At 57.6% G+C, this 24,880-nt stretch overlaps 2 protein-coding genes across 3 annotated transcripts; both read left to right on the plus strand.

Annotated features, from left to right (window-relative positions):
* Nucleotides 1–5,893: 5,893 nt before the first annotated feature.
* SCGB1C1 (secretoglobin family 1C member 1) lies at nt 5,894–9,683 on the plus strand. Its single transcript, XM_056801027.1, has 3 exons — nt 5,894–9,223; nt 9,311–9,501; nt 9,578–9,683. The coding sequence occupies exons 1-3, from the start codon at nt 8,752–8,754 to the stop codon at nt 9,611–9,613; spliced, it is 699 nt and encodes a 232-aa protein (XP_056657005.1). The 5' UTR covers nt 5,894–8,751; the 3' UTR covers nt 9,614–9,683.
* A 206-nt stretch (nt 9,684–9,889) lies between these two features.
* Nucleotides 9,890–18,480, plus strand: CIMAP1A (ciliary microtubule associated protein 1A). Of its 2 annotated transcripts, none has more exons than XM_056801026.1 (7): nt 9,890–10,116; nt 10,189–10,318; nt 10,408–10,608; nt 10,697–10,793; nt 17,639–17,760; nt 17,883–18,023; nt 18,115–18,480. In XM_056801026.1, exons 2-6 carry the CDS (start codon nt 10,207–10,209, stop codon nt 18,011–18,013), a joined length of 663 nt encoding a protein of 220 aa, XP_056657004.1. In that variant the 5' UTR covers nt 9,890–10,116; nt 10,189–10,206; the 3' UTR covers nt 18,014–18,023; nt 18,115–18,480. The 2 variants fall into 2 exon arrangements, with proteins under 2 accessions (XP_056657004.1, XP_056657003.1); XM_056801025.1 differs by having other exon boundaries at nt 9,902–10,116; nt 10,692–10,793.
* The last annotated feature ends 6,400 nt before the right edge of the window (nt 18,481–24,880 follow it).

Genomic DNA, 24,880 nt, shown 5'->3' on the forward strand with positions numbered 1-24,880 from the left:
TGACTGCCCCTCCCATTTGCCTTTGGTCTCTGCTCCCTCCTCCCTTCTTTGCCACCCTGTTCACCTGGCAGGTGCAGGGAGGGGCAGGGTAGTCAGTGCCAGGGACTTCTCCCACTGTGGGTACCTCATGAAACCCTCCAATTGTTCTGCCTGTGAACCGATGAACCCGTACATTCCTCACCTCAAGAGTGTCAGCCTTGAGAAAAACAGAACCTGAGAACAAGTCTTTAATGAGGACAAGGGAGCCAGGGCTCTTCTGGCCACCACACAGAAGCAGACCTGGGACTCTGGGAAGGCCATGGCAACTTCCAATAATCCAAAGAACCTGGGAGATCCTCTACACTGTGGGGAGGAAAAGAAGGACAATGATTGACTTAGAAGGAAGGAGTTCATCCAGGACCTGGACTCCTTGGGAGAGGCCTCCACACAAAGGAAGAAATTTCTTTTTTTAGATTTTTAGAAATTTTTAATTAATTTTGAATATTTTTCCATGGTTCCAAGATTCATGTTCTTCCCTCCCCTCCTTCCTTCCCCCTTCCATAGCCAACTGTAAACCTTAAAATTTCTTAGACTTGTGAATGTTGGAAATTTCACCATTGGAAAATCTCATACTGGAAAAAATTTCCTACCGATAGTAAGAACTCTATTGGAATGTGAACCCCCTTAGCATGGGAGGATCCTTCTCCTCCCTACCTAAGACTACTTTAGGACAGAAACCTTTTGCTAAATAATGGAAAGGGCTTTGACCTATGCTTAAGCATAGAACAGGAAGTTCTTTGAGTCATGATTGATTTTAGAATTGATACAATAGAGATACTTGGAATGACAGAACCAGGTATTGAAACTACAATCTCCACCCTACTCAGAGTAAAAGGATTTAGGAAGGGCTGCAGCAAGGATCAAGATTTAATTATTTGAGAATATGACCTTCAGCAGACATGTGCAAAGCCACAGACCTCTGGGCGGTCCTGGGTTAAGCTAGAGCCACCATTGGCACAGGGAAGACATGGACAGTGATTGGTAGATGTGAGAACTGAGGGGAGGGAACTTAGATGGTTTCCTTAAAGATAGCGGGGTCTGAGGACTGGGGGAGTTCGAGAGGTTTTGCTCTGAGAGGTTGTGCTCTGAGAAGCTTGCTCTGAAGGAAGCTGGAGGTGGAGGCCCCTGACTGTTTCTCCATTTTGGTCACGTGAGTGATAGGGACTGATCTCTTTTCTTTGCCTCAGCTATCTAAGGGCTTGGGCCTTTTGGCCCAGCCTAAACAGAGGGGGTATTTAAGCCCTATTCCCTTCTCTCCCCTCTCTCTCTCTCTCCCTCTCTCTCTCTCTCTCTCTCTCTCTCTCTCTCTCTCTCTCTCTCTCTCTCTCTCTCTCTCTAATACCTTTCTTCCTCCTGTTTGTAATTAAAAACTCCATAAAAGGTTGACTGCTGTCTTGATTTTTCATTTAGGAATTACATAGCTGAATTCCTTGGCGACCTTAAATTAATATATATCAGTCTTTTAAAGTGATTTCCTTGTCACACAATGAGCAATTCCACTGGGTTTTACATGTGTCAGTGATCCAGACCTATTTCCATATTACTGATAATTGCACCAGGATAATCGCTTAGAGTCTACATCCCCATCCTATCCCAATTGAACCATGTGATCAAGCAGTTGTTTCTCTTCTGCATTTCTGCTCCCACAGTTCTTCCTCTGGATGTGGAGAGCTTCTTTCTCATGAGTCCCTCAGGATTGTCCTGGGTCATTGCATTGCTGCTAGTAGAGAAGTCCATTGCATTCAATGGTGCCACAGTATATCAGTGTCCGTGTACAATGTTCTCCTGGTTCTGCTAAAATGGAGGAACTTCTGAGATGAAAGGGTACTTAAGATTAGGTTGCCTCCATCCCTCCTATTCCAGGGGCCCAATGGATGCTCCACAGCTTGTTGTTCTGTCCCGGACAAGCCTACTAATCCTATGTCGGGGGATTCCAGGGTGACCCGAGGGTTTCATGAAACAGCTTGTCAAGAGCCCTAAGCAGACATCAGGGGAAGTGAGAGAGAGGTGAGCTGCTTCTGTTATCGTCAGCTCCAGGGGAGGAAGTTCCCTCTCCCCAAGTCAAGGGGCAGCTAGCTGTTAGAGAGCTGAGGGAGGTTAAAGATGTGTCAGAGACAGGAACCACCTTTCAGATCAGTGCCTGGCCCTCTGCCCAGGGACTTTGGTCCCTGTCCTTGAGCCTCTGCTTTCAGGCATCAGCCAGAATCCCCAAGGTCTTGTCTCCAGTGCAGGAGGCCAGTCCCCTGGCATTGCCTTCTAGTCATCCTCTGCCATCTCCTTTGTTCCCACCAAGATCACTGGAGGTGGACAATGGCCATCAGCAGTGATCACCCTGGACAGGTTCCCTGACTCTAGGAAGACTGCAGACCTGCCTGCCAGCTCTCTCCACAGCTCCACCAGGGTTAAAACCCCACCCAGCGGCCCACTGATCAGTGTCCAGCAGAAGAGCCTGAGCACCCTGTTCCCAGAAATGTGTGCTGATCTGTGTTGGAAGAGGCCCGCTCCCCACCTCTAAGGACACACGCGCCACATGAAGCTGAGACCTGCCTCGGGAATGGCCACTGAGCCTGAACTGAGTGCTGGCACGAAGCCCCTGGCAGGGAAAGATGTGGACCTTGACTCCTGCCAGCCCCCTGCCCTGTGCCCATGAAGGAAAGTTCCGCTGTTGGGGAGGGGGCTGAGGAGAGCCCCTGGGCTCCAGGATGGGCGCCCTTTGCAAGAATGCAAGACTCCCATACCTAGCTTAGACATAAAAAGAGAAAGCTAATCATTTGGAAGTCCTGTTGAGTTTGGCTGGGAGGAGAGCCTGAAAGGGGGAAATTGCCTCCCCAGGGGGACGCGTTCTGGGGCTCTTACACGCCTGCAGAGACAGGGCTCCGTGACCAGGGATGCCGTTGGGCAGGAGTGGGGGGATGTTTGCCATCTAGCAGGGCTTCGGATACTGGAGGACTCTGGCATTTCCTTCCCTGGTGGATGCAGCTACGAAGTGTCTAAGGTTGAATGTGAACTTGGGACTTCCTGCCTCCGGACCCAGCACTATCCACTGAGCCGATGAGTGGTGGCCATTCGAGGAGCACCAACTCCTCACATGACAGCCTCCCGGGCCAGCCCTTCCAGGACTGGCTGAACCTTCACTCTTTCTCTGAGGGGTCAGGCCGACTGGGGAGGGGGGTCGGCGCAAGAGACGATGAGGCCAGAGTAAGGCAACAGGGCAAAGCTTTAATGGAGAGGGCGTCCCATCAGGTGAGGAGCCCGATGCCAAGAGAGTTGGCTGCTGAGGCCCCCAAGGGTGGGGGAACCCCAAGATCTTCTAGGCTGGATGTCGTTGGGGTCTGTTTACTGTTGCTCACTGGTCCCCGTGAGGGAAGTTGGAATATGCCTCGCTCCCCATCGCCATTCTCAGGTTCTTTCCTTACCTCCAGGGCTCAGGAGCCTCCCTGGCTTTGAGGTTCTTTGGCTCATAGCTCCTAAGCAATCCCAGTCCTCGCAGGGTAGCCGAAGTCTCCAGACCCTGGGGCGCCGCCCTTCCTTCCTCTGCGAGCTGGGGATCCTGGCACGCGATTCTCTCCTCCCAGAAGGAGTCCTCATAGCCGACTCCTCCAGGTAGTCCGCCGACTCGGTTCCCGTGGCCTGCCCGTCCACTCCACCTCGGCCACACTTGGAGACGGGCATCCCTTTGACCACGCTGTCACTCCCAAGGGCATCACCACGGTCATGGGCTCTGAAGTCCCCTTCTCAGGCCATCCTCTGCTACCTCCTGCCCCTGGCTTTCCCAAGCCCTCACCAGGACCTCCCATCATTGACCCTTCCGTTCTCGGCCAGGCCGTATGCGGCTCCTCCTGAACCCCTCATCAGCCCAGCCAAGCCTCAGCCTTGGGGCTCTCCCACCACCCTCACTGGCTCCACCTTGTCTGTGCGGCTGAAGAAAGATGGCGACTTCCTGAGGCCATCCTGGCTGTTGTGCTCCCCACTTCCCTCTGGCCCAACTGCTCATCCTCTCCCACCTGACCCAGGAGCTCTTGGGCTCCTTCTCGACTCTCCTCTGCTGCCCCCTGGCTCTCCCTGGCACCCTTGCCCCTGCTTCAGATGTTACGGAAAAACTGGAAGTTGTTCTCCCCGAGCTCCCTCCCCTTCTACCAGCCAGAGGCCTTCTGCCCCTCTTGCTGCTGCCCGGGCTGCCGTCATGAGGGGGCCTCCAACAGCTTGGCCCCCGACGCGGTCCCACGGCACGGCCTCCTCTCAGGGACATCTAGACTGGCTCCGTTCTTGGCGCGCTGCCACATCTTGGGGCCCACGCTTGCTCCCTTTGCAGCCTTCCACACCGTGGTCCCTCTGCTCTGGCCAGTCCTTTGGGGCCGCCTGATCTCGCCCTCTCACCTCGGGGTCACTGGGGGCCCCCTTCTCTCCTCTCTCGCCCGACTTCCTCTGTGGCCAGCTCCGGGGGCTGAAAGCCCCCCTCGACGCCGGTGATTCTCAGATCGATCCCCCTCCCCTCCCCTGCGCTCCCACAGCACAAGGCCAGGGCCCTTCAGACAGCCCAACTAGACGTCCAGGACAAAGCTGGCCCTCAGTGTGGCCAGGCAGGCCCGCCCCCACCCCCTTCCCGTCTGTGGATTTTGCCCTTTCAGCACCTCCCAAATGTGCCCCCGCCTGCTGCAACCTGCTTCCCCTCTGAAAAGCCCTTCCTGGTGGCTTAGAAGCAACATGAGCATCAGCCGGAAAGGCTGAAGAGCAGAAAGGGTGGGCAGTGGGGGCAAGGGACTCGCCCAGGGTCACACAGCTAGGATGGAGCCCGGGACGTCCTGTCTCCAGGCCTGGTGCTGCGAGCTGGCCCACCATCATAAGTGATCACGTGCCGGGCACCGTGGGAAGCCGCGGGGACCCAAATGGAACGAGGGTGGCCGGGCCGGGCTGGAAAACCCAGAGCGAGACAGGAGGAGGCGCCTGAGGAGCCCCGGCTTCCCCCACCCGGGAGGCAGGCAGCCCCTTGCGCGGGCCTCTCCTCTGGCTGTCCCCCATGTCCAGAGCCGGGGCTCCCTTTCCTCGTGGCCCCCTCCTGGCTTCTCTTCAAGACCTGCCAATGGGGCCGGAGCCCAGCGAGGGCTGCAGAGGGCAAGGAAGCTTGTCGGCTGCGGGTGCGCCCCAGAGGGAGCCACTCGAACTCTGCCCCGGAAGCATCCAGGCGCTCGCTTCAATAGCCTGCATCCATCGGGACGTGATCAGGCCCCAGACGAGGAGCCCAAGCTCTGGGTGCGAGGGCCGAAGAAGTGGAAGCGGGTGGCAGCAAAATGGAAATCCGAGAAGGCTGTGGAGGAGGGGGGCACTGATGGCCCAGGACAGGGGGAGGACAGGGAGTCTGGGGTCTCCCTCCCCCAAGGGAAACCCCCCCAGGGCTGCCAGCTTGTCCTGGGTGGGCCTCCCCATCTTCTCTCTGGAAGCACCCAAAGGGCCTGGGGGGGGAGAACCTGGGGGTGCTGCGGGGGCCTCCGGGAGGGACTCTGGCTTGGAGCTCCCTCAGCTCTCCCCGACTCCACGAAGAGAGAGGCCCAGGCGGCCGGACTTTGGCCTGGGACTGGAGCTCTTCCTTCAGCTGGGAGCCTGGGGGCGGGGGGAGGCGGTGCTCCGGGTCCGAGTTCAGCCAGGCTGTCCCGGGGTCTTGTGCTCCTTGAGCCGGGGCGGCGATCTTGTTCTGGCGGCTCATTGCCCCGAGGCTCTGCCTTGTGTGCGGTCTTCCGGAGGTGGCCACCAGAGGGCAGCAGAGCACCGAGGAGCCTGCCGGGCGGGGTCCGGCCACCAGAGGGCAGCAGACACTGAGCCAGAGCACCGACCGACGTCGATTGATGTTGCCAAGGCGACACCGAAGAATCCCGTCTGCCCCGCCCACCCCGCCGAGGAGAGGCCGGCCGGCACGCATGCTGGGACCCTGGGAAATTTGGAAAATGACGGGGGCGGGGCCAAGGAGAACAAGCGGAGCCCCTCTTGGCCAGGACGGCCCTCAACCCGGCTCTCCTCCGTCCGTCCGTCTATCGGTCTCCCCCGCGTCCCCACCCGCTCTCTTGTGGGCCGGGAGCCGGGCCAGGGAGGGTGCGGGATGCTCCGCCTGGGACTGGGCTGCTTCTTCCGAGTAGCCCCTCCCCCCGTCTTGGCCTGGCTGTCCTCCCCCCCCCCCTCCCGTCTTCTGGGGTGCCGTCTCAGCTCCTGCCCAGATTTCCCAGCTACTGATGTCACCCGCTCCGGGGGCGGGGGGGCACTTGCTAGCAGGTGACCCTGGTCAAGTCACTGCACTCTTTGGGCCTCCATTTCCTCGTCTGTCAAATGAGCTAGAAAAGGAAATGGCAAACCGGCGGTGTCTTTGCCAAGAGAAATCCCAGTGGAGTCCTTTGGGGCATGAAGCACCTACTGTGTGCCAGGCACTGGGGACAGAAAGAGGCAAAGGCAGGTCTGCCCTGGAGGAGCTGGTCTCAGCTGGGCGCACAACCACTGATGAGCAGGAGGGGGACAAATGAGGAAGGGCTTCCGGGAGGAGGAGGAGGAGCGGGTTGAGGCAGGACAGAGCCCAGCCTGGGGGGAGGAAGGCCAGGAATGCCCAGCAGCACTTCCGAGTTGCACCTAGAGGGGGCGAACTTTGGCAAAGTGGAAGATGGACCCGAGGGGGGAGACTGAGGCCCAGCTGTGGGCGAGATCGTGAGGAGCCCCAAATGGTTTCTTGTTCCTCTTAGGATCCATGCTGGGTCTGAGCTGCAGGCAGAAGAACGGCAAAGGGAGTGGCTAGGAAGCGTCTAGGGGCACATTTGAACCCAGGACCTCTAGGCCTGGCTCTCCATCCACTGAGCCACCGGGCTGACTTACATTTGAGTCCGGGAGCCAGGAGGCTGGGGGTTCCGTCAGGAAGAAGGGAAGGTTCGGGGTTAGGCGGGCAGCAGAGGGCGGAGCTGGGCGCGGCGGCCAACGCCCCCGTTTATCTCTTCTCATCTCTGAGCCGCTCTTTCCTCAGCTTGGCTGCCGGTTAGGGTTGGGGTTCCTCCTTCGTCGGCTCTCCCTTTGGGTGTCTTTTCCGGTCTAGAAGGTCCACTAACCGGGAGGTTTGGGCTTTGGCTTCTCTTCGTCCCATCAATCCCTCCTCTGGGCAGCCACGTGGCGCAGCTTCCGAGCTGGCCCCAGACACTTGCTGGGAGGCCCTGAACACGGCACTTCACCCGTTTGCTGCCTCCGTTTCCTCGTCTGTGAAATAAGCGCCCCCAGTGGGGTCACGGCCGGCCTCGAGCGCGCCACGTTGTTTTCTTTCACGAAGCGGCCGGCTGGATCCGCAGGCCTCCAGGGCCGCCCCGCCTCCACCGAGCTTCGGCCCTTCACCAAAGATTCCTTGTTGATCGCAGTCGGCCTGAGCGCGGTTCCGGCTCTGCTCGGGCTCGCTTCTCGGGCGCCGGACGGCCCGGGGAACTCTGGGAAAACCGCATTCCGTGCGCGGAGGCGCTGAGCTCTGCTCCTTCGGCCCTTCGGGCGTCTTTCCGCCGAATGGCGCTTCCCTGGGCGTCTGTCTTACCTGCGCAGCCGGGCCGCCATCTTGAGGTTGTCACGTGCCGCTTCACACTGGGGCCATTTTCCTCTGAAGCCGGAGGAGGCCCATAGCCAGCTGCTTCCTCGGCCCTCCAGCCCCGCCCCGGCTTTCCCCCTGGGGCTCCTGCGGCCACTCCCTTCCCTTCCTCTCCTGGAAAGCGGGCAGGTGGCGCCCCCTGCTGGTTCCTCCCCGAGACCCCCAGAGGAGAGCCCGCCCGGTTCAGCCCCTCCCCCAATTAGAATGGAGGCTCTCCATGCCGGGGCCCTTCCTGTTGGGGGGCATCCGGAGCCTGCTCTGGCGGTCAGCGGGCACAAGAGTCAGTCCAGGGAGTCCGCCGGGCACCCGGGTGTCCAAGGCCTTCTCCCGGGGAACATCCGCGGCCACAGCAGGGCCCCGAAGGCCCCGCCGGAGGAACAGGAGGAGAAAAGGGGAGGAGTCCGTCCCGCTTCTGCGAGCCTGCAGAACCAGGGTGCCGCGCGCGCGTGGCGATGGCGGGGCCCCTGCAAGGCTCCGCGCCGCGCCCAGCAGGTCGGCCAACATGGCGGTCAGTGCTGGCCAGGAGGCGGCGCAGTCACGACGCGGAAAGAGGGGGACCCGCGGAGTGGGGGGGCCGAGGTGCTCCCCTCCCACACGCAGCAGCGTGGAGTGAGGGTTCGCCAGCTGGGGGAGGCGGAAGGAGGCGATTCAGGAATCAAATGGAGCCCCCCCCCCATCAGCCAAGAGCCTGTGCCCGCCGCCAGAGCTCCCATGAGCCTGTGCGGCAGAGACGCCCGCCCGGGGCCCAGAGATGGGATGAGAAAGCGTCCCAGCAGCCTCCGCGACCCTCCGTCAGAGCAGCCACACAGGCCAGGCTCCACCGCAGCTCCGCTCCTCCTCCGGGCTGCAGAGGGCAGAGCTGGGCCCAGCCGCTACCCCGGGGCACTCGCGCCCCCCAAACCAGTGACCCCCCAAACCCCTCTCGTGGTTGAAGCCACTGAGGCAGACAGCAGTGAAGTCACTTGTCCAGGGGATGGTTGGGCCTCGGAGGCTGGATTGGAACTCGTCTCCCTGCCTTCGGGCCCAGAGTTGGCTGTCCCTAAGAAGGGCTTTTGGCGGGGGGCCTGGAGGGACCATCGGAGAAATTCTGCAGCGACTAGGCACTTACCTTCTGTGAAATGGGGCAAAAATCCCACCCCAAGTCGGGGAAGGCGGAGGGGGGCCTTGGGGGAGGCGCGCCCAGCCTCCTCGGGGAGGGGGGGCAGCCGGGGGGACCTTCCTCGAAGAAGGAGCCGGGCTCCCGGCCAGGCTGGGGGAAGGCCCTGCTGCGGGCCGGAAGCGCTACGTGCCTGCGAGGGAGGGGCAGAACTCGGCCTCAGACCCCCCCACCTGAGCCCGCCCGGCTCCACGTGCCTCCCTCTCCTGGCACCCAGAGGCCGCCTGGCGAGCCGGCCTCCTTCCCACACCCGGCCGGGCGCCTCTGGCCAAACCACAGCCTAATCCCGTGGGGGGGGGCGGAGGGGGCACCCCATAAAGCCCCGTCGGGCAGCGCAGCAGGAGCGACGAGTGCGGCCGGCAGCCCTGTGAGCACCATGAAGGGAGGCGGCGCGGCGCTGCTGCTCCTGGCCCTGGCCCTGTGCTGGGCCCCGGGTGAGTGGGGGCGAGGGGGGGCCGGGGGGGCCGGGGGGGCTGGGCGGCCGGGGGGGGGGGCCCTCCTCCAGCCGCCTCTCCCTCCAGCCAGGGCCTCGGACAACGAGTTCTTCCTGGAGTTTCTGCAGACGCTGCTGGTGGGCTCCGTGGACGACCTGTACACGGGGCCGCTGGCGGCCTACAAGATCAACCCCGACGCCAAGGCCGCCATGTCCGACCTCAAGGCGTGCATCGACAACCTGGCGCCCGTCCACAAGTCCGAGCTGGTCAAGCTGCTGGTAGGAGCCCGGGAAGGGGGGCCGGGCCGGCTGGGCGGGGACGGGCGTGGCCGCAGCGCCTCCATCTACCTTTCAGGTGATGGTCTTGGACAGCCGCGCCGAGGACGCCTGAGGAGCCTCCCGGCCCCCCCCCCACTTGGTCAATAAAGTCTCAGCGGGCTCTGGTGGCCTCCGTCCCTCTGTCTGGCCTCGCTGGGGGGGCGGGGGGGGGGGGGCGCCGCGTGGAGAGCGACGAGGAAATGGGAGCCGGTGGGCCGCGGGGTGTCGGGCCTGCGTCCCCCGGGAGAGACGGGCGGGGAGGCGGGCCCCGGGCCGGGCACCGCAGAGGGGGTGAGCCCCCCTCCGCCTGGGCGGGAGGCGCCCCGAGGAGGGGCCGGGGGGGCCGCAGGGAACTCTCCCCGGGAGGCGATTGTCGCCATCACACAGGGCGGTTCTAGAACCCGGGGCCGCCCGGGGCCCCATCGTTCAGGAGCCCCCGGGTGGCCAAGACGGAGGGGCTGGATGTCCCTCCAGTTCTGTGGCTGCCAGAGGGGAGCCGAGTGAAGGGAGCCCGGAGCCACGGCCCCGGATGAGCCTCGCGCCGCCTGACTGCTAGCCGGCCCCCGCACCGGACAGGTGAGGCCCCCCGCGCCCCCCCGGCCCCCGGCCCCGCACCCCACTCACCGCCCTCCTCTGCCGCCCCCCCAGAACCCCACAGAGGACGCCATGACTTCGGAAGAGGTATGGGTGGGCTCCTGGCGGCCCCATCACCCTCGGGGGCCCATCATGGCCCTCTACACCAGCCCGGGCCCCAAGTACATGATCCCAGGAACCACAGGTACGGGGCGCGGGCGGGGGGGGCGGCGCGGGCGGGGGGGCTCTCCCGGCTCAGCCACGCCAAGCAGCGCCCCCTCCCCGCCCCGGCAGGTTTCGTGAAGCACACCCCGACCAAGCTGAGGGCGCCGGCCTTCAGCTTCCGCGGGGCGCCCATGGTCCTGGCGGAGAACTACTCCCCGGGGCCCCGCTACAGCGTGAACCCCAAGATGCTCCGGACCGGCAAAGACACGGGTCCTGCCTACTCCATCCTGGGGCGCTACCAGACCAAGACCATCACGACCCCCGGCCCTGGTGAGCGGCCTCCGGGCGCTGGGCGCGGGCGGCCCCCGGCCAGGAGGCCGCCCTGCTCACCCGCTCCCCCCCTTCTCCCCCAGGACAGTACTGTCCAGAGAAGTCCATCAAGTACATATTCAACTCGTCGCCCAGCCACTCCATCTCGGCCAGGACCAAGTCCTTCCGCGTGGACAGCACCCCAGGTCAGCCCCCGGGGAGCCCGCCGCGGCCGTCTAGAGGCGGGCACAGACCTGCAGCTCCTTTTGGAGCCCTCTCCAGCTGGCTCAGAGCCGGGCAGGGGGCCGGGCAGGGGGAGAGCCGGGCAGAGGTAGAGCCAGGCAGAGAGCCGGGCAGAGAGCCGGGCAGAGAGCCGGGCAGAGAGCTGGGCAGAGAGCCGGGCAGAGAGCCGGGCAGAGAGCTGGGCAGAGAGCCGGGCAGAGAGCTGGGCAGAGAGCCGGGCAGAGAGCCGGGCAGAGAGCCGGGCAGAGAGCTGGGCAGAGAGCCAGGCAGAGAGCTGGGCAGAGAGCCGGGCAGAGAGCTGGGCAGAGAGCTGGGCAGAGAGCTGGGCAGAGAGCCGGGCAGAGAGCTGGGCAGAGAGCCGGGCAGAGAGCTGGGCAGAGAGCCGGGCAGAAAGCTGGGCAGAGGTAGAGCTGGGCAGAGGTAGAGCCAGGCAGGGAGCTGGGCAGAGAGCTGGGCAGAGAGCCAGGCAGAGAGCTGGGCAGAGAGCCGGGCAGAGAGCTGGGCAGAAAGCTGGGCAGAGGTAGAGCCAGGCAGGGAGCTGGGCAGAGAGCTGGGCAGAGAGCCGGGCAGAGAGCTGGGCAGAGAGCCGGGCAGAGAGCTGGGCAGAAAGCTGGGCAGAGGTAGAGCCGGGCAGAGGTAGAGCCAGGCAGGGAGCTGGGCAGAGAGCCGGGCAGAGAGCTGGGCAGAAAGCTGGGCAGAGGTAGAGCTGGGCAGAGGTAGAGCCAGGCAGGGAGCTGGGCAGAGAGCTGGGCAGAGAGCCAGGCAGAGAGCTGGGCAGAGAGCCGGGCAGAGAGCTGGGCAGAAAGCTGGGCAGAGGTAGAGCCAGGCAGGGAGCTGGGCAGAGAGCTGGGCAGAGAGCTGGGCAGAGAGCCGGGCAGAGAGCTGGGCAGAGAGCTGGGCAGAGAGCCGGGCAGAGAGCTGGGCAGAGAGCTGGGCAGAGAGCCGGGCAGAGAGCTGGGCAGAGAGCTGGGCAGAGAGCTGGGCAGAGAGCTGGGCAGAGAGCCGGGCAGAGAGCCGGGCAGAGAGCCGGGCAGAGAGCTGGGCAGAGAGCCGGGCAGAGAGCTGGGCAGAGAGCCGGGCAGAGAGCTGGGCAGAAAGCTGGGCAGAGGTAGAGCCGGGCAGAGGTAGAGCCAGGCAGGGAGCTGGGCAGAGAGCCGGGCAGAGAGCTGGGCAGAAAGCTGGGCAGAGGTAGAGCCGGGCAGAGGTAGAGCCAGGCAGGGAGCTGGGCAGAGAGCCGGGCAGAGAGCTGGGCAGAAAGCTGGGCAGAGGTAGAGCTGGGCAGAGGTAGAGCCAGGCAGGGAGCTGGGCAGAGAGCTGGGCAGAGAGCCAGGCAGAGAGCTGGGCAGAGAGCCGGGCAGAGAGCTGGGCAGAAAGCTGGGCAGAGGTAGAGCCAGGCAGGGAGCTGGGCAGAGAGCTGGGCAGAGAGCTGGGCAGAGAGCTGGGCAGAGAGCCGGGCAGAGAGCTGGGCAGAGAGCTGGGCAGAGAGCCGGGCAGAGAGCTGGGCAGAGAGCTGGGCAGAGAGCTGGGCAGAGAGCCGGGCAGAGAGCCGGGCAGAGAGCCGGGCAGAGAGCCGGGCAGAGAGCTGGGCAGAGAGCTGGGCAGAGAGCCGGGCAGAGAGCTGGGCAGAGAGCTGGGCAGAGAGCCGGGCAGAGAGCTGGGCAGAGAGCCGGGCAGAGAGCTGGGCAGAAAGCTGGGCAGAGGTAGAGCCAGGCAGGGAGCTGGGCAGAGAGCTGGGCAGAGAGCCGGGCAGAGAGCCGGGCAGAGAGCCGGGCAGAGAGCTGGGCAGAAAGCTGGGCAGAGGTAGAGCCAGGCAGGGAGCTGGGCAGAGAGCTGGGCAGAGAGCCGGGCAGAGAGCTGGGCAGAGAGCCGGGCAGAGAGCTGGGCAGAAAGCTGGGCAGAGGTAGAGCCAGGCAGGGAGCTGGGCAGAGAGCTGGGCAGAGAGCCGGGCAGAGAGCTGGGCAGAGAGCCGGGCAGAGAGCTGGGCAGAAAGCTGGGCAGAGGTAGAGCTGGGCAGAGGCAGAGCCAGGCAGAGAGCTGGGCAGAGGCAGAGCCAGGCAGGGGTAGAGCCGGGCAGAGAGCCAGGCAGAGTGTTGGGCAGGGGTAGAGTCACAAATGTCTTTGGGGGAGCAGTGCCAATGGAGAGGGCAAAGGCTATGCCCAGTGGGGCAGCTCCGAGCTCCCTGGGAACAGCCGTGAGGGCACCCGTCAGGCTTGGGGTCCCCGGGGTGTGGGCGGGCTTGTGGAGGGCGGAGAGGTTCCTGCCTACTGGGGGGGGGGGGGGGGGCTGCAGGGAGCCCGCGTGGGTCGGCGTGCTTGAGCGAGATCGCGACTGGGAAGTGGAAGAGGAGGGAGATGACCTCCCATTCTGTGGGGCTGGGCCGGGGAGGGGGGGCTGAGAAGCCCCCAGTGCCCGAATTCGGCTCCCGACTGCACTGCCCTTAGCCAACGTCCTGGGTGACGTCCACATGCCCTGTGGCTCTGGGTCTGGGACGCAAGCCCGGAAGGCTTCCTGGGGGAAGTGAATCTCCTGCTTGGTCTAATGGAGGCTCTGCAAATGGGAGAAGAGGGAAGTGGGCGGCGTTCTGGGCAGAGGCGCCAGCCTGGAGTGGGGAATGTGCAGAGCCTGTGAAGGGAAGAGTGAGTGGCCGGGGGGAGTCAGGAGGCTCTGGGATTCGGGGAATCACCTGTTGGCCGGGGAAGCGAGGATGGGCGCCGCACCGACCGCCGGAACTAGAGAAGGCGCCGCCCCAGGCCTAGGGCTCCTCCTCTTTTCCTCAAGGCCCCGCCCCCCGCCCGCAGCTGGTCCAGCAGCCCATTCTCCGCTCCGCCCGTCCTCCCCTCCCAGCCTTCTCCCTTCCCGGCATCCTCTCCGGCCCCCGCCCGTCCGCATCTTCCTCTCCAGCTCTCCGCTCCTCCTCTGCAGCAGCCAGGCCGCCCAGCGGGCGCTTCAGCGACGGCGAGGCACGCGCGCTGCCGCAGCCTAGCCGGGCTTGGGCGCCTCCTCTTGTGCTGCAAGCCCGGGCTGAGCCTCATCTCCGCGGGGCTCTCTGGGGCGGCGCTTCCCCAACCCTGCGCCCCCCCCCCCCCCCCCACCGCTCTTTGGGTTCCAACTGAATCGGAGCGCCCTGTCTCTGGGTGCCCCTCCCCCTCCTGAGCCAGTCCGGGCCTTTGGGTGCCCGGAGGCTCTGAGCCTCCCCACTCCTCGGGCCCTAGACGGCGGCCTCTTGCCGAGGTCCCACTCGTTGTCCAGCCGGCGCCAGCGCTGGGGATTCTGACTGAAGAAAGGACTGCGGCGGTGGCACCGAGAGCCCCCCTCCCCAGCTGGCCAGGCATTCACCCTCGGGCGCTTCCGCTTCAGGAGCCGCTGCAGGTTCCCCAGAAGAGCGCCCCTGCCTCCGGGGCCAGAACTCTGCTGCCCCGGCTGCGGGTGTGGGGTCTGGGGCAGGCCTGGACGGGGCTGCTGGTCAATGAGGCCCCTCCACTGGCTCGCCTGACGAGGGAGCGCCTGGCCTCTGCTGGAGGCGGCTCAATAGCGGGGCGCCAGTTCTCTCCCTGCCCCCAGCAGCCTAGTGGCCTGGCAGAAGTTGGGCCAAGTGGCCGGTTCTGCCTCTGAACCTGCTGCTTCCTGCGTCTTCTCCTGAGCTCCCTTCTTAGCCAGAGAGCTCTCTCCAGGGCAGGAAGGAGGCGGAAGAGGCAGCCAGGTGTGCCCGGTCAGCACCTCTTCAACCCCCTTTCCCCAAGGGGTCCAGAACTGAACAGCTGCACAAACTGGATCCCACCCCGGACCGGGCAGCCAAATATGTGCTGCTCACCGTCTGCTATGGCCCCTCACTTTGTTTTAAACCCTTCCCTTCCCTTGGAGTCAATACTGGGTGGTCAGGGCTAGGCTGTGGGGGTCAAGGGACTTGTCCAGGGCCACCCAGCTGGGACGTGTCTGAGGCCAGATTGGAACCCGTCTCTAGGCCTGACTCTCCATCCACTGAGCCACCCAGCTGGCCCCACAGGCCCCTCACTTTAAAACCACCTTTGGTTGGAGAGTTCCTTGTGCGGCCTCATCAGCTTCTGTGGACAGCAGTCATTTTCTTTAGCACTGGGACCATTTCCCTTCAGGTCACCTGGCCAGCCTCGCTGCCTTCTGACACACCTCCCTCCCAGGCCAAGGGGCCCTTCTCTTTACCAAGGCAATCCCAGCGTCTCCTCCAGCATGTCGCCCCCTCTGTCGTCCCCACTCTCTCGCTATCCTCCATCTCAAAGGCAGGTGAATAAAGCGGGAGGTAAGGAAGCCACCGAGCCCATAATTAAAACCCGGAGCTGGTTGCGTGAAGACAAATCAAGAAGAGAGAAGCGGCAGGCCTTCCTTCCATGGAAGAGAGAGAAGAAAAGCAAAGTACCAAAGTACGGCCAAAACTGAAAAGGGTGAATCCTCCACCAATGAACGGGAAACTAAAGCAAGGGGAAAATGGGAAGGAAGATGGCCAAAAGCAGCAAACCACAAGCTGATCCAAACAAGCTAGTACCGGCTAAGACAGGGGGTGATGGACCAGTGGAAGAGATTCGAGCAGTCAATGATCATAGTGATCCAGTGGCTGATGAACCCAAAGACCCCAGCTTTGGGGACAAGAGCTCGCTATCAGACGGAAATTGCTGGGAAAAGTGGAAGAGTACGGCGGCAACTAGGTATAGACCAACATCTCACACCATATACTAAGAGAAGGTCAAGATGGGTTCTTGATTTAGCCACAAAGGATCTATTAGGAGCAAATTAGGGGAGCTTCGACTAATTTCCCTGTCAGAACTGTGGAGAAGGGAAGACTAGATAACCAAAAGAGAGAAAGAGCGTTACAAGATGTTAAATGATCATTTTATTGTATTAAATCAAAAAGCTTTACACCAGCAAAAACAATGCAGCCAAGACTAGATGGAAAGCAGGAAACTGGGGGAAAATTCGTACAGGAAGTTTCTCTGGTAAAAACCTCATTTCTCAAATGTGTAGAGAACTGAGTCCGATCTATAAGACAATGAGTCATTCCTCACCTGGTAGATGGTCAAAGGAGATAAATGGGTAGTTTTCAGGCAAAGAAATCAACTTTATTTGTGGTCACAGAAAAATGCTCTAAATCAAAACGCATTAAAGAAAGATTCCAACAACTCCGGTACCATTTCACCCTGATCAGATTGGCTAATATGACAGAAGGTTGAAATGACAAATGTAGGGGATGTGGGGAAACTGGGCCACTAGTGCACTGTTGGTGGCTGTGATCCAAGCATTCTGGGGAGTCATTTGGAACTCTGCCCAAGGGGGCATAAAACCGGGCAGACCCCTCAGCCAAGCAATCCCACGACTAGGTCTGTATCCCAGAGATTGTTTTTGAAAGGGAGGAGGACCTGCATGGGCAAAGGCTTTCTCTTAGTTTTTTCCAGGACCAAATGTACACAAGTTTTCCACGGTCCCGTGATTTGTGGGGTCTCCCTCGCCCCTCCCCGAGCTGACGAGCAATTGCCCCAGATTAGACGTGTCCGATCACTCAAAACCTAGTTCCGAGTTAGTCGTTTCCGTACTGTTTCCAAACAAAACCCCACAGAAAGAGGTGAGCCGCATGTCAGCGTGCGTTGTCCCAAGCCCCTCAGAGCCGTCCTGGATCACTGGGCGGCTCAGAGGCCCCCACTTGCTCACCGCCCCCTATTGCTGTTACTGTGTAAACGTTTCGCTCTGCGTCGGTTCCTGGAGGTCCTTCCGGGTCGTCCTGTAGCCCATCGCGCACCGCCACGGGTTCAGGCGTTCCCCAATCGAGGGACGCCCTCGAGTTCCCAATTCTTTTTAGCGGCTTTTTGTGGGGACAAAGAGTTGGGAATGGAAGGGATGCCCACAACTGGGGAGTGGCTGAGCCAGCGGGGAGATGGCGGTGGAAGACAGCACGTTGTGCGCCAAGTGGCGAGCGTGGCGGCTCCAGGAAAACCGAGGAAGGCGAATCGGTGGCGTGAGCAGACCCAGCAGAACGTGGCACCGGAAGAGCAATATCGGAGGCGAGGCGGCTCCTGGGATCCCTCCGGGGACCCTGAATCAAAGCGCTGTCCACTGGCAGAGAAGGAACATGAATCGGGAGGCAAATGGAAGCCTCTTTTCTGACCTGTTTTTTCTGCTAAGCCTTCCCGTGCCGCCCACGTCTAACCCCATCGAAGGGCTGGCGAGGGGGCCGGGCCGAGGAGGGGGAATTTGGAACTCAGTGATTTTTAACACGCGCATGTGAAGCTGGAAAATCTTTAACAAAACCAATAAAAACACGTCGAGAGAAAAGTCCTCAAGCTTTCCGTGTCTGCCGGTTCTTCCCTGTTGCCCACAAACAAGCCGCGTTCCCTCCCCGCTTGGCCCGTCCGCGCCCGCCGAGAGGACGGTCCACGGGAGGCCGCCACGTGCCCGCCTACAAGCTGGCGTCACTCTCCAAGCCTTCGAAGGCACCCGGGCTGCCCCGTGGGCCACCCTGACGGCGCTTGTCCGGCTTCCTCTCAGTTCTGCCCCGCTGGGACCCTCCTGGGTCGCCTTTCCTCCATCCTCGTCCAGGCGACAGCAGACATCCCGTGTTGGCCGCGCCGTGGGAGACGGAGGGGAGGGGGTGCCGGACGGGGCTCTGGGGTGGGGGGCGCCCTGGAGCTGTGCTGAACCCCGCTCGGCTTCTCTCGCGGGGTTCCTCCGGCCGGGGGTGCGGCCGCCTCTGGGGGAGCCCGAAGTCCGGGCAGGGCGGAGGCGGCTCGGGAAGGGGCCCCGCCGAGCCTGCCTGTGCTGGGCCTCCAACGCTGCCCCCTCCGCCAGGTCCAGCCGCGTACATGCTGCCGATGGTGATGGGGCCGCACACGGTGGGCAAAGTGTCGCAGCCCTCCTTCTCCATCAAGGGCCGGAGCAAGCTGGGCAGCTTCAGCAACGACCTTCACAAGGCAAGTGCTGCCCCGGCAGTCCCTCCCCAGAGCCCCCCGGGGGGGCCAGAAATGCGGGGTGGGCCGGGGCGGCCCCCGGGGCCCGCCGCCTGCCCGAGCCAGCCCGCCCTGTGTCTCCACAGACCCCGGGCCCTGCCGCCTACCGCCAGACGGACATCCAGGTGGTCAAGTACAAGGCCCCGCAGTACACCATGGCCGCCCGGATCGAGGCCGTGGCCGACAAGACCTTGAAGCCGGGCCCGGGCGCGCATAGCCCCGAGAAGGTTCGGGGGCTGGGCGCGGGCGGGGGCGGCGGGGGCGGGGGCGGCGGGGGGGCGGCGCCCCACAAGCCCCCCCTTCTCGGGCTCTCGCCAGGTACTGATGACCAAGCCCAGCGCCCCCCTCCTCAGCTTTGGAATCAGGCATTCGGACTACATGACCCCCCTGATCCTGGATCTGGAGTAGGCCCTGCCCCACGCCAGAGCCGGCCGCGCGGGCAGCCTCCGGCCGCCATCATGATCGTGTGCACAACAGATTTGCCTTGTATCGGGAGAGAGCCTCTGCTGGCGATCAGAGCCTCTTTCTTGCAATCAGGTGACAGCTTGGGCCAGGCCGGGCACCCTGGGACAGGGCCTCGCAGGCTAAGGAGCTGTGAATGCCATTTATTTTTTCTAGGATGGAGTTTATTAATTTTGTTTCCAGCTGTGCCTGGAGGTTTAATAAATCACCCATTGTACCGAGTCTGCTGATCGGAAAAGGAGGGAGCCACGCCTCCCCCCAGATCCCAGAACCTTGGCCTTAGCCGGGGGGCGGGGGGCGAGCTGCTGCGCCCCGGGATGAGCCAGGCACCCCCGAGGAGCCCGTCGGGCCAGACACAGCTCTAGGGATGGAGATGGGGTTGGGCGTCAGGCAGGACGGTGCCAGACGGAGCCGGGCCTTGGCTGTCTCCCTCCCTCTGCTGTGGGCCTTCACCTGGTCCAGAGAGGTCCTCGGGGTGCTCTAAGCCCCCCAGAACCGGCCATTGCCCCCCGGCCCTCTCCCTGCTGGGGCCAGCTGGCCCATGGGGTTGTCAAGCTTTTTCCTTAGATCGAGCGGATCCTTGTCTCCCCCTGACGGCGCCTCCTCCCAGCCTTTGGGGGGAGGCAGAGAAAGGCAGCTTCAGACGCCTGAAGGGAGCCGCCCGAGTCCCCTCTTCTCCAAGCTCACCATGCCGAGGCCCCATTAGACCACCAGCCCGGGGACCTTGCTCAGTCAAGAGTTCTGATGAAGTCTGGCCAGGGCAGAGCCCTGAGCCTCGTCCTCCCCTTCTGGAGGCCACTGACCCAGGCTTGGCGCACACTCCGCTAGAACTCGCCCCCTTTTGCGGCTGAGCCGTTGGCTAGCTGGCTCTCCCTCCTCTCCTATTGGCAAAGCTGATCTTTGGAACTTGTGGGTGAGGCTTTAGACTTGCGGCCGTTCCATCAGGACTGGTAACTGCCTCCCAGCTTTGTGGCAACCAGCCTCCCATGCCATGTCTGCCCTTTCCAAGTCACTGACCCCGGGGGCCCTTCCCTGGAGACCGTGTTCCAAGGGAACACTGTACTAGGTGACATTTGAGGGTATAGTTGATGGATACTAGATAACTAATGGATCAGGTCGTTTTCCTCTTTTGTCTTACCCTCCTTTCTTCAATACCTCCCTTCCTCCCCTCTTCTCCCTTCAGCTTCCCTCCCCCTTCTTCAGCCTCCTTTGAAGTCACTCAGGGTGAGCTAGGATGCTTCACAGGGAATATTCTTTCTCTTCTTTATCTCAGTAAGGGTTTACTGGGGAAGACAGGAAAGGTGGAGGATAAGGTAAGAGGGGCGGGATATCCCTATTCTCTACAGTGAGTCTTAGGTTGGAGGAGATGGAGAGAAGTGGCAATTCAGTCACTAGCAGAAGCAGAGCCAGTCAGAGAGAGATATGTGGACTCTTGTCCTTCTTCTTCTGCCTTCAGATCAGCCAGGCCACCTCCAGCTTGATTATCCCAAGTCCCAGAGAGAGATAAACCCAGCTTCTTCCTTCAGGGTCACCACCAGCCCAAAGCCCTTCCAAACAGTCCCCATTGGCTTGGCTCCAAACTGCTTTCCTCAGCAACATTCCAAATGGAATTTTCCTTTGATTGACAGCTGACCCATCTCCGGCTTCTGCCCTTTGCATGCATTTTCTTATAATTTCTCTCTTCTCCACATTCCTCCCTTTTATTCTTTTTTTTAAACCCTCACCTTCCATCTTGGAGTCAATATTGTGTATTGGCTCCAAGGCAGAAGAGTGGTCAGGGCTAGGCCATGGGGGTCAAGTGACTTGCCCAGGGTCACACAGCTGGGAAGTGTCTGAGGCCAGATTCCTTTTTGTCTTTTTTTAAAAATGCACCCAGCAATCTTTAATGATACTTACCTTTTAGATATATTTTGTTACGTTTCTAACTATCTAATTCTTAACACTGTACGATATCAAATATTTCTTTACCCTCCCAAAATAGCAAATCCTAAACTTATCTTAACTATTCTGTCTGTCTAGTTCTATGCTAAGTCTTGGGTATAGGAAAATGGTTTAGGTAATAGGGATTTACAAGAACATGGTTTTGACATGATAACAAATCGTGGAACAATTTTAAACAATTTCAACCATTTCAATAGCATTTTAAATATGTGTCTTATCTCCTAATGTCTATAATTCAATTAAGTAAAAATTTCTGTTACCAATAAATGCTACCCTACAATGATAATGCAATCTACCTTCTATACTCAAGTAGTTTTGTGTCTGTCCCGACTTCCCTAAGACTGAACAAATTCTCTAAGCTGTCCCTATAGTTAGTTATTAGAACATTAATAAATTATTCTAATATAGTTTGCTAGTGCATTAGTATTTACATGTGTACATAGGTTGTAGTTATACAGATCCACATATGTTCATCCATATACATTGCTCTTGATTTCTGTGCAAACTCAAAGAAATAGCATTGTTTGAATTTTCCACAGAAATGTATAGCAGTGTGACATTTGTGTTTTGCAACTATGCCTGTGCTGTATACTTACCCATTCCATGAGATATCTTCCTACATTATATTTGAGTGTAGCATGTGTATGTATATCTGTGATGTGAACATGTATGTCGCATTCTTACATAACCTCGTGATCACAAGTGCAAACTTTCAAAGTCCTTCCATGTCCTTTGATGTTGATTGTAGGAACTCTGCGTCTTTCGTCATCTGGTCAGCGAGCCACTCTTGTCTGCTGTCACTCTTGATTGTGGTCCTGTGTTCTTCAATTCAGGAACAAAGTGGAACGATCAGGAACATGCATGCGTGTAAGGTTTTTACGTGTGCACGTATGTAGATTGAAATCTTCATTGTGCATGGAAGTAAGCTAGGAGTTCTTCATGAGTGTCTGTCAGAAATCATTAGTTATTCTTCATGTGTGGAAGTAAGCATCATATGTACATCTAAGTTCTTGGAATTTTGTTAAGAATATGAATTTGAAGTTTTCTTATTTTTTTGATGTTTGACTTTCACAAGGAGGTATACTGTATGTTGTCTTTATGTCTTGGAGATAGAATTTGGATATAATGTGATTCTTTGGTCATGGAGTCATGTATTCATTTGAGATAACATTGTTTTTTTCTGATCTGTTACTATGGTTGGCGGAGACTTTATTTAAAATATAGACGCTATTCTTTGCAGTTAAATTTTAACTGCGTGTTTTCCTTTTGTCTGTGTTGCTGGCTGTGCTTCAGAGGTGCTTTCCTGTTATCACTTTAACATGTGCAATGCTCTCTTGTCTGTCATTTCTGTTGATGCCATAGTCTTGTGTGTGCTTTCCTCTGTTTTCCATTCATAGGCTTTCATTCACAAGGACTGTTATTGATTGTGGATTATTTTCCTAGGGCTACTCAGCATTATAGGTGTGATGCAATTTTACATGTGAAGCATGGAACCATGGATCTCTTTGATCAACCTTTATAGACGCTGGGGTTGTCATTACGACCGACGTTGGTCCGGTCCATATTGGTTCTGTAGGAGATTCTCTATTAAAGTTCTTGACATACACCTTATCACCTGGTTTTATCTTGTGCAATGAAAAATCTAGTGGTATTCTTTGCACAAGCAAGCCCAGTTTCCTTAGTTCGTCTAGTCTACTTTGTATCTGTTTTAAATATTCATAAAGTACACATTCCCCTTTTAACATGGTCAAGTATGGTGGCTTTACTGTACTACCATGCCAAAGTGGCTGACCATATATAGCATTTCAAATGGTGATATATGCAAGTCAGTGCTAGGCCTAGTTCTTATGTTGAACAAAGCAAGAGACATAACATCTGTCCATTTTAAGTTTGTTTCTGAACAGAGTTTACTTATTTGTCTTTTCAATTCTTTGTTCATACATTCCACCTGGCCTGTACTTTGGGGTCGATATACAGAATGGTAATTGCACTTAATCCCCAAGTTCTTGTAGATTTCTTGTAGAACCTGGGAAGTGACCTGGGACCCCTTGTCCGAATCTATGGTATTGGGAATGTCATGTCTAGGTATTATCTCCTTTAATAGAAATCTCACTAGTGTCACTGTGTCATTTTTCTTGGATGGACATGCTTCAACCCATATAGTCAGTCTATCCACAATCACCAGGGCATATTTGTATCCCTTGTCTTTAGGCATGTTGATATAATCAATTTGAATACACTGGAAAGGCATATAGCGGAGTGGTCTGAATCCCAATGCTATGTTCTTAAAATGTCCTTGATTATACCTTCTGCATGTTTCACATGCCTGACAAGTTCTAATGACATTTGTTGTTATTCCTGGAGCTGTCCAAAACCTCTGTGTGGTATCCAGAATCCCTTTAACTCTGGAATGTCCCTTTGCATGAATTACGGTGCATAGATGTTGATACAGATTTTTAGGGAGAATAGGTTTACCCCCTTGAGCAATCCAGACACCTTTGATTAGTTTAGTGTAGCTGATCCTTCCATAACTGTATTTCTTTTCTGTCATAGGCTTCAGTGAGATTCTGCCTTTTGATCAGAGAGAAATTCAGCACATGGTGGGGACCGAACCGAGCAGCGTACTTTGATGTTATGTCTGCTCTGTCATTCCCTAGGGATATTCTATCCTTTCCATGAGTGTGTGCCCTACAATGGATTGTGGCCACCTCTTTAGGAAAGTCTACAGCACTTCTGATACAATCTATCAGTTTGCCATATGCAATTGGTTTCCCAGCTGAAGTTTTATACCCTCTGTTTTTCCATATGTATGATGACCAATGTACAGTGGAGAAAGCATATTGTGAATCCAGAAAAATATTAGCTCTTTTCCCTCTAGCCAATTCCAGGGCCATGAGTAGAGCCTTGAGCTCGGCTCCCTGGGCACTGTGTAACAGCAAACATATGGTTTCAAGACTGTGAATTGCCAAAACTGTAAAGATAACTTTTAGTGTCTTGATTTAAATAAAAAATAAGTGGTCGCCATGGGAAAAATCCCAAATATGAAAATACCCAAGTCAGCTGGGTTTTATGGAGATTTTAATTATTACAAATGAAGGAGTTTAGGGAATAGAGAGAGTAGAGAGTAAGAGAAAATAGTATGAAGGGCCTAGGCCAAATGGCCTAGGCCTGAGCCTTAAGAGAGACTAGTCAGTCTTTTATCACTCACCTCAAGATTGCGTCCTAAAGCAAACTCCAGTCCTTCACTGAAATCCTCAACTCCTGAACTGAGTTCAGAGACCCAGCTCCTCCAACTAACTCCAAACTCCAACTCAGTTCAGAGAGCCCGCTCCTTTTAAAGAGAAATTTCTCTTATGTCACCTCCCCTAAATTTTCACATCTACCAATCACAGTAGACATTTTCCCCAGGACTGTCCATTCTTAGTTCACATCTCTCTTTAGTTATCACCTTCTCTGGGTAGATTATATCTTCTGAGTATTTCACATCTCTTTTGCTAAGCTTCCCTTTTGTATGTTGCTTGACCTTTTAGTGATTAATTTGACCTTCATAGGTACTTAGCACCCTTTTGTATTAGATCTGAAAATAGACCTAGCATAAGGGTTTGGCTTCACTATAAGTATGAGTTAAGTATCTTCATTGTTCACTAAGGAGTTTACAACTTTATCTTCCCCTAAGGCACTGTCTGAGCAGGGTGGAGTAATTTTAAAGTTCTCAATACATTCCTGATCAAGTACCTCCATTGTTAAAAATGGGGAATAGCTTAACCAAACCTTCTGAAGTAGAGTCTGAGCAGTTTTAAGATTCACAACTAACATGACTGGGCAATGATGCATGCCAAAGTGTTTTATCATCGTCAACTACCACTGCCCCTATGAATTTTCTCCCATTGCAAACATAGGAGAACCCATCTGTGAATAACTCTATTTCTGGATCATCTTTAATGCATTCATTTGGCCTTTGCATGAGTTCCACTATTTGATCACAATCATGCAATACTTCTCTACCCATTGGCAAATCAGGAATCAGAGTCAGTGGGTTCGACAGTGCACATCTATGAACTGTGATGTTATCATTGCCAAACAGAATGACTTCATACTGGGATATTCTTGCATCGATGAATGACTGCATATTCTGCGACCATAACAGTTTTTCAATTTGGTGTGCAGAATACACATGCAATTTGCATTCCAGTACAACATCATATGACTTCTTGACCATTAGAGCTGTAGTTACTATGCTCCTGAGGTAATGCACCATTCCTTGTGCAACTGAGTTGAGGATAGAACTATAAAACGCAATGGCCCTTAGATTTAACCCAAAATACTGTGCTAGCATTCCAGAAGCAATGCCTTTTGCTTCATGGACATACAAGTGGAATTCTTTCTTATAATCCGGTATTCCCAAAGCTGGAGCTGATAGAATAGCTCCTTTCAACTGTGACAAAGCATGGAGATGCTCTTTGTTCAATTGTAATGGTTCTTTCATGTCCTTCTTTGTCAAATCAGTTAAACACTTGGAAATATGAGAATATCCCACTATATACTGCCCTGAGAAACCAGCAACCCCTAGAAAAGCTCTAAGTTCTTTCTTGGTCCTAGGGATGCCTAGCTTCCATATGTCTGCTATCCTTTTATTAGAAATTTTCCTGGTGCCCCCTTCCAGGACAAATCCTAAATATTC

This window comes from Monodelphis domestica, chromosome 6 (assembly GCF_027887165.1).
Source record: "Monodelphis domestica isolate mMonDom1 chromosome 6, mMonDom1.pri, whole genome shotgun sequence".
NCBI classification, from domain to species: Eukaryota; Metazoa; Chordata; class Mammalia; order Didelphimorphia; family Didelphidae; genus Monodelphis; species Monodelphis domestica.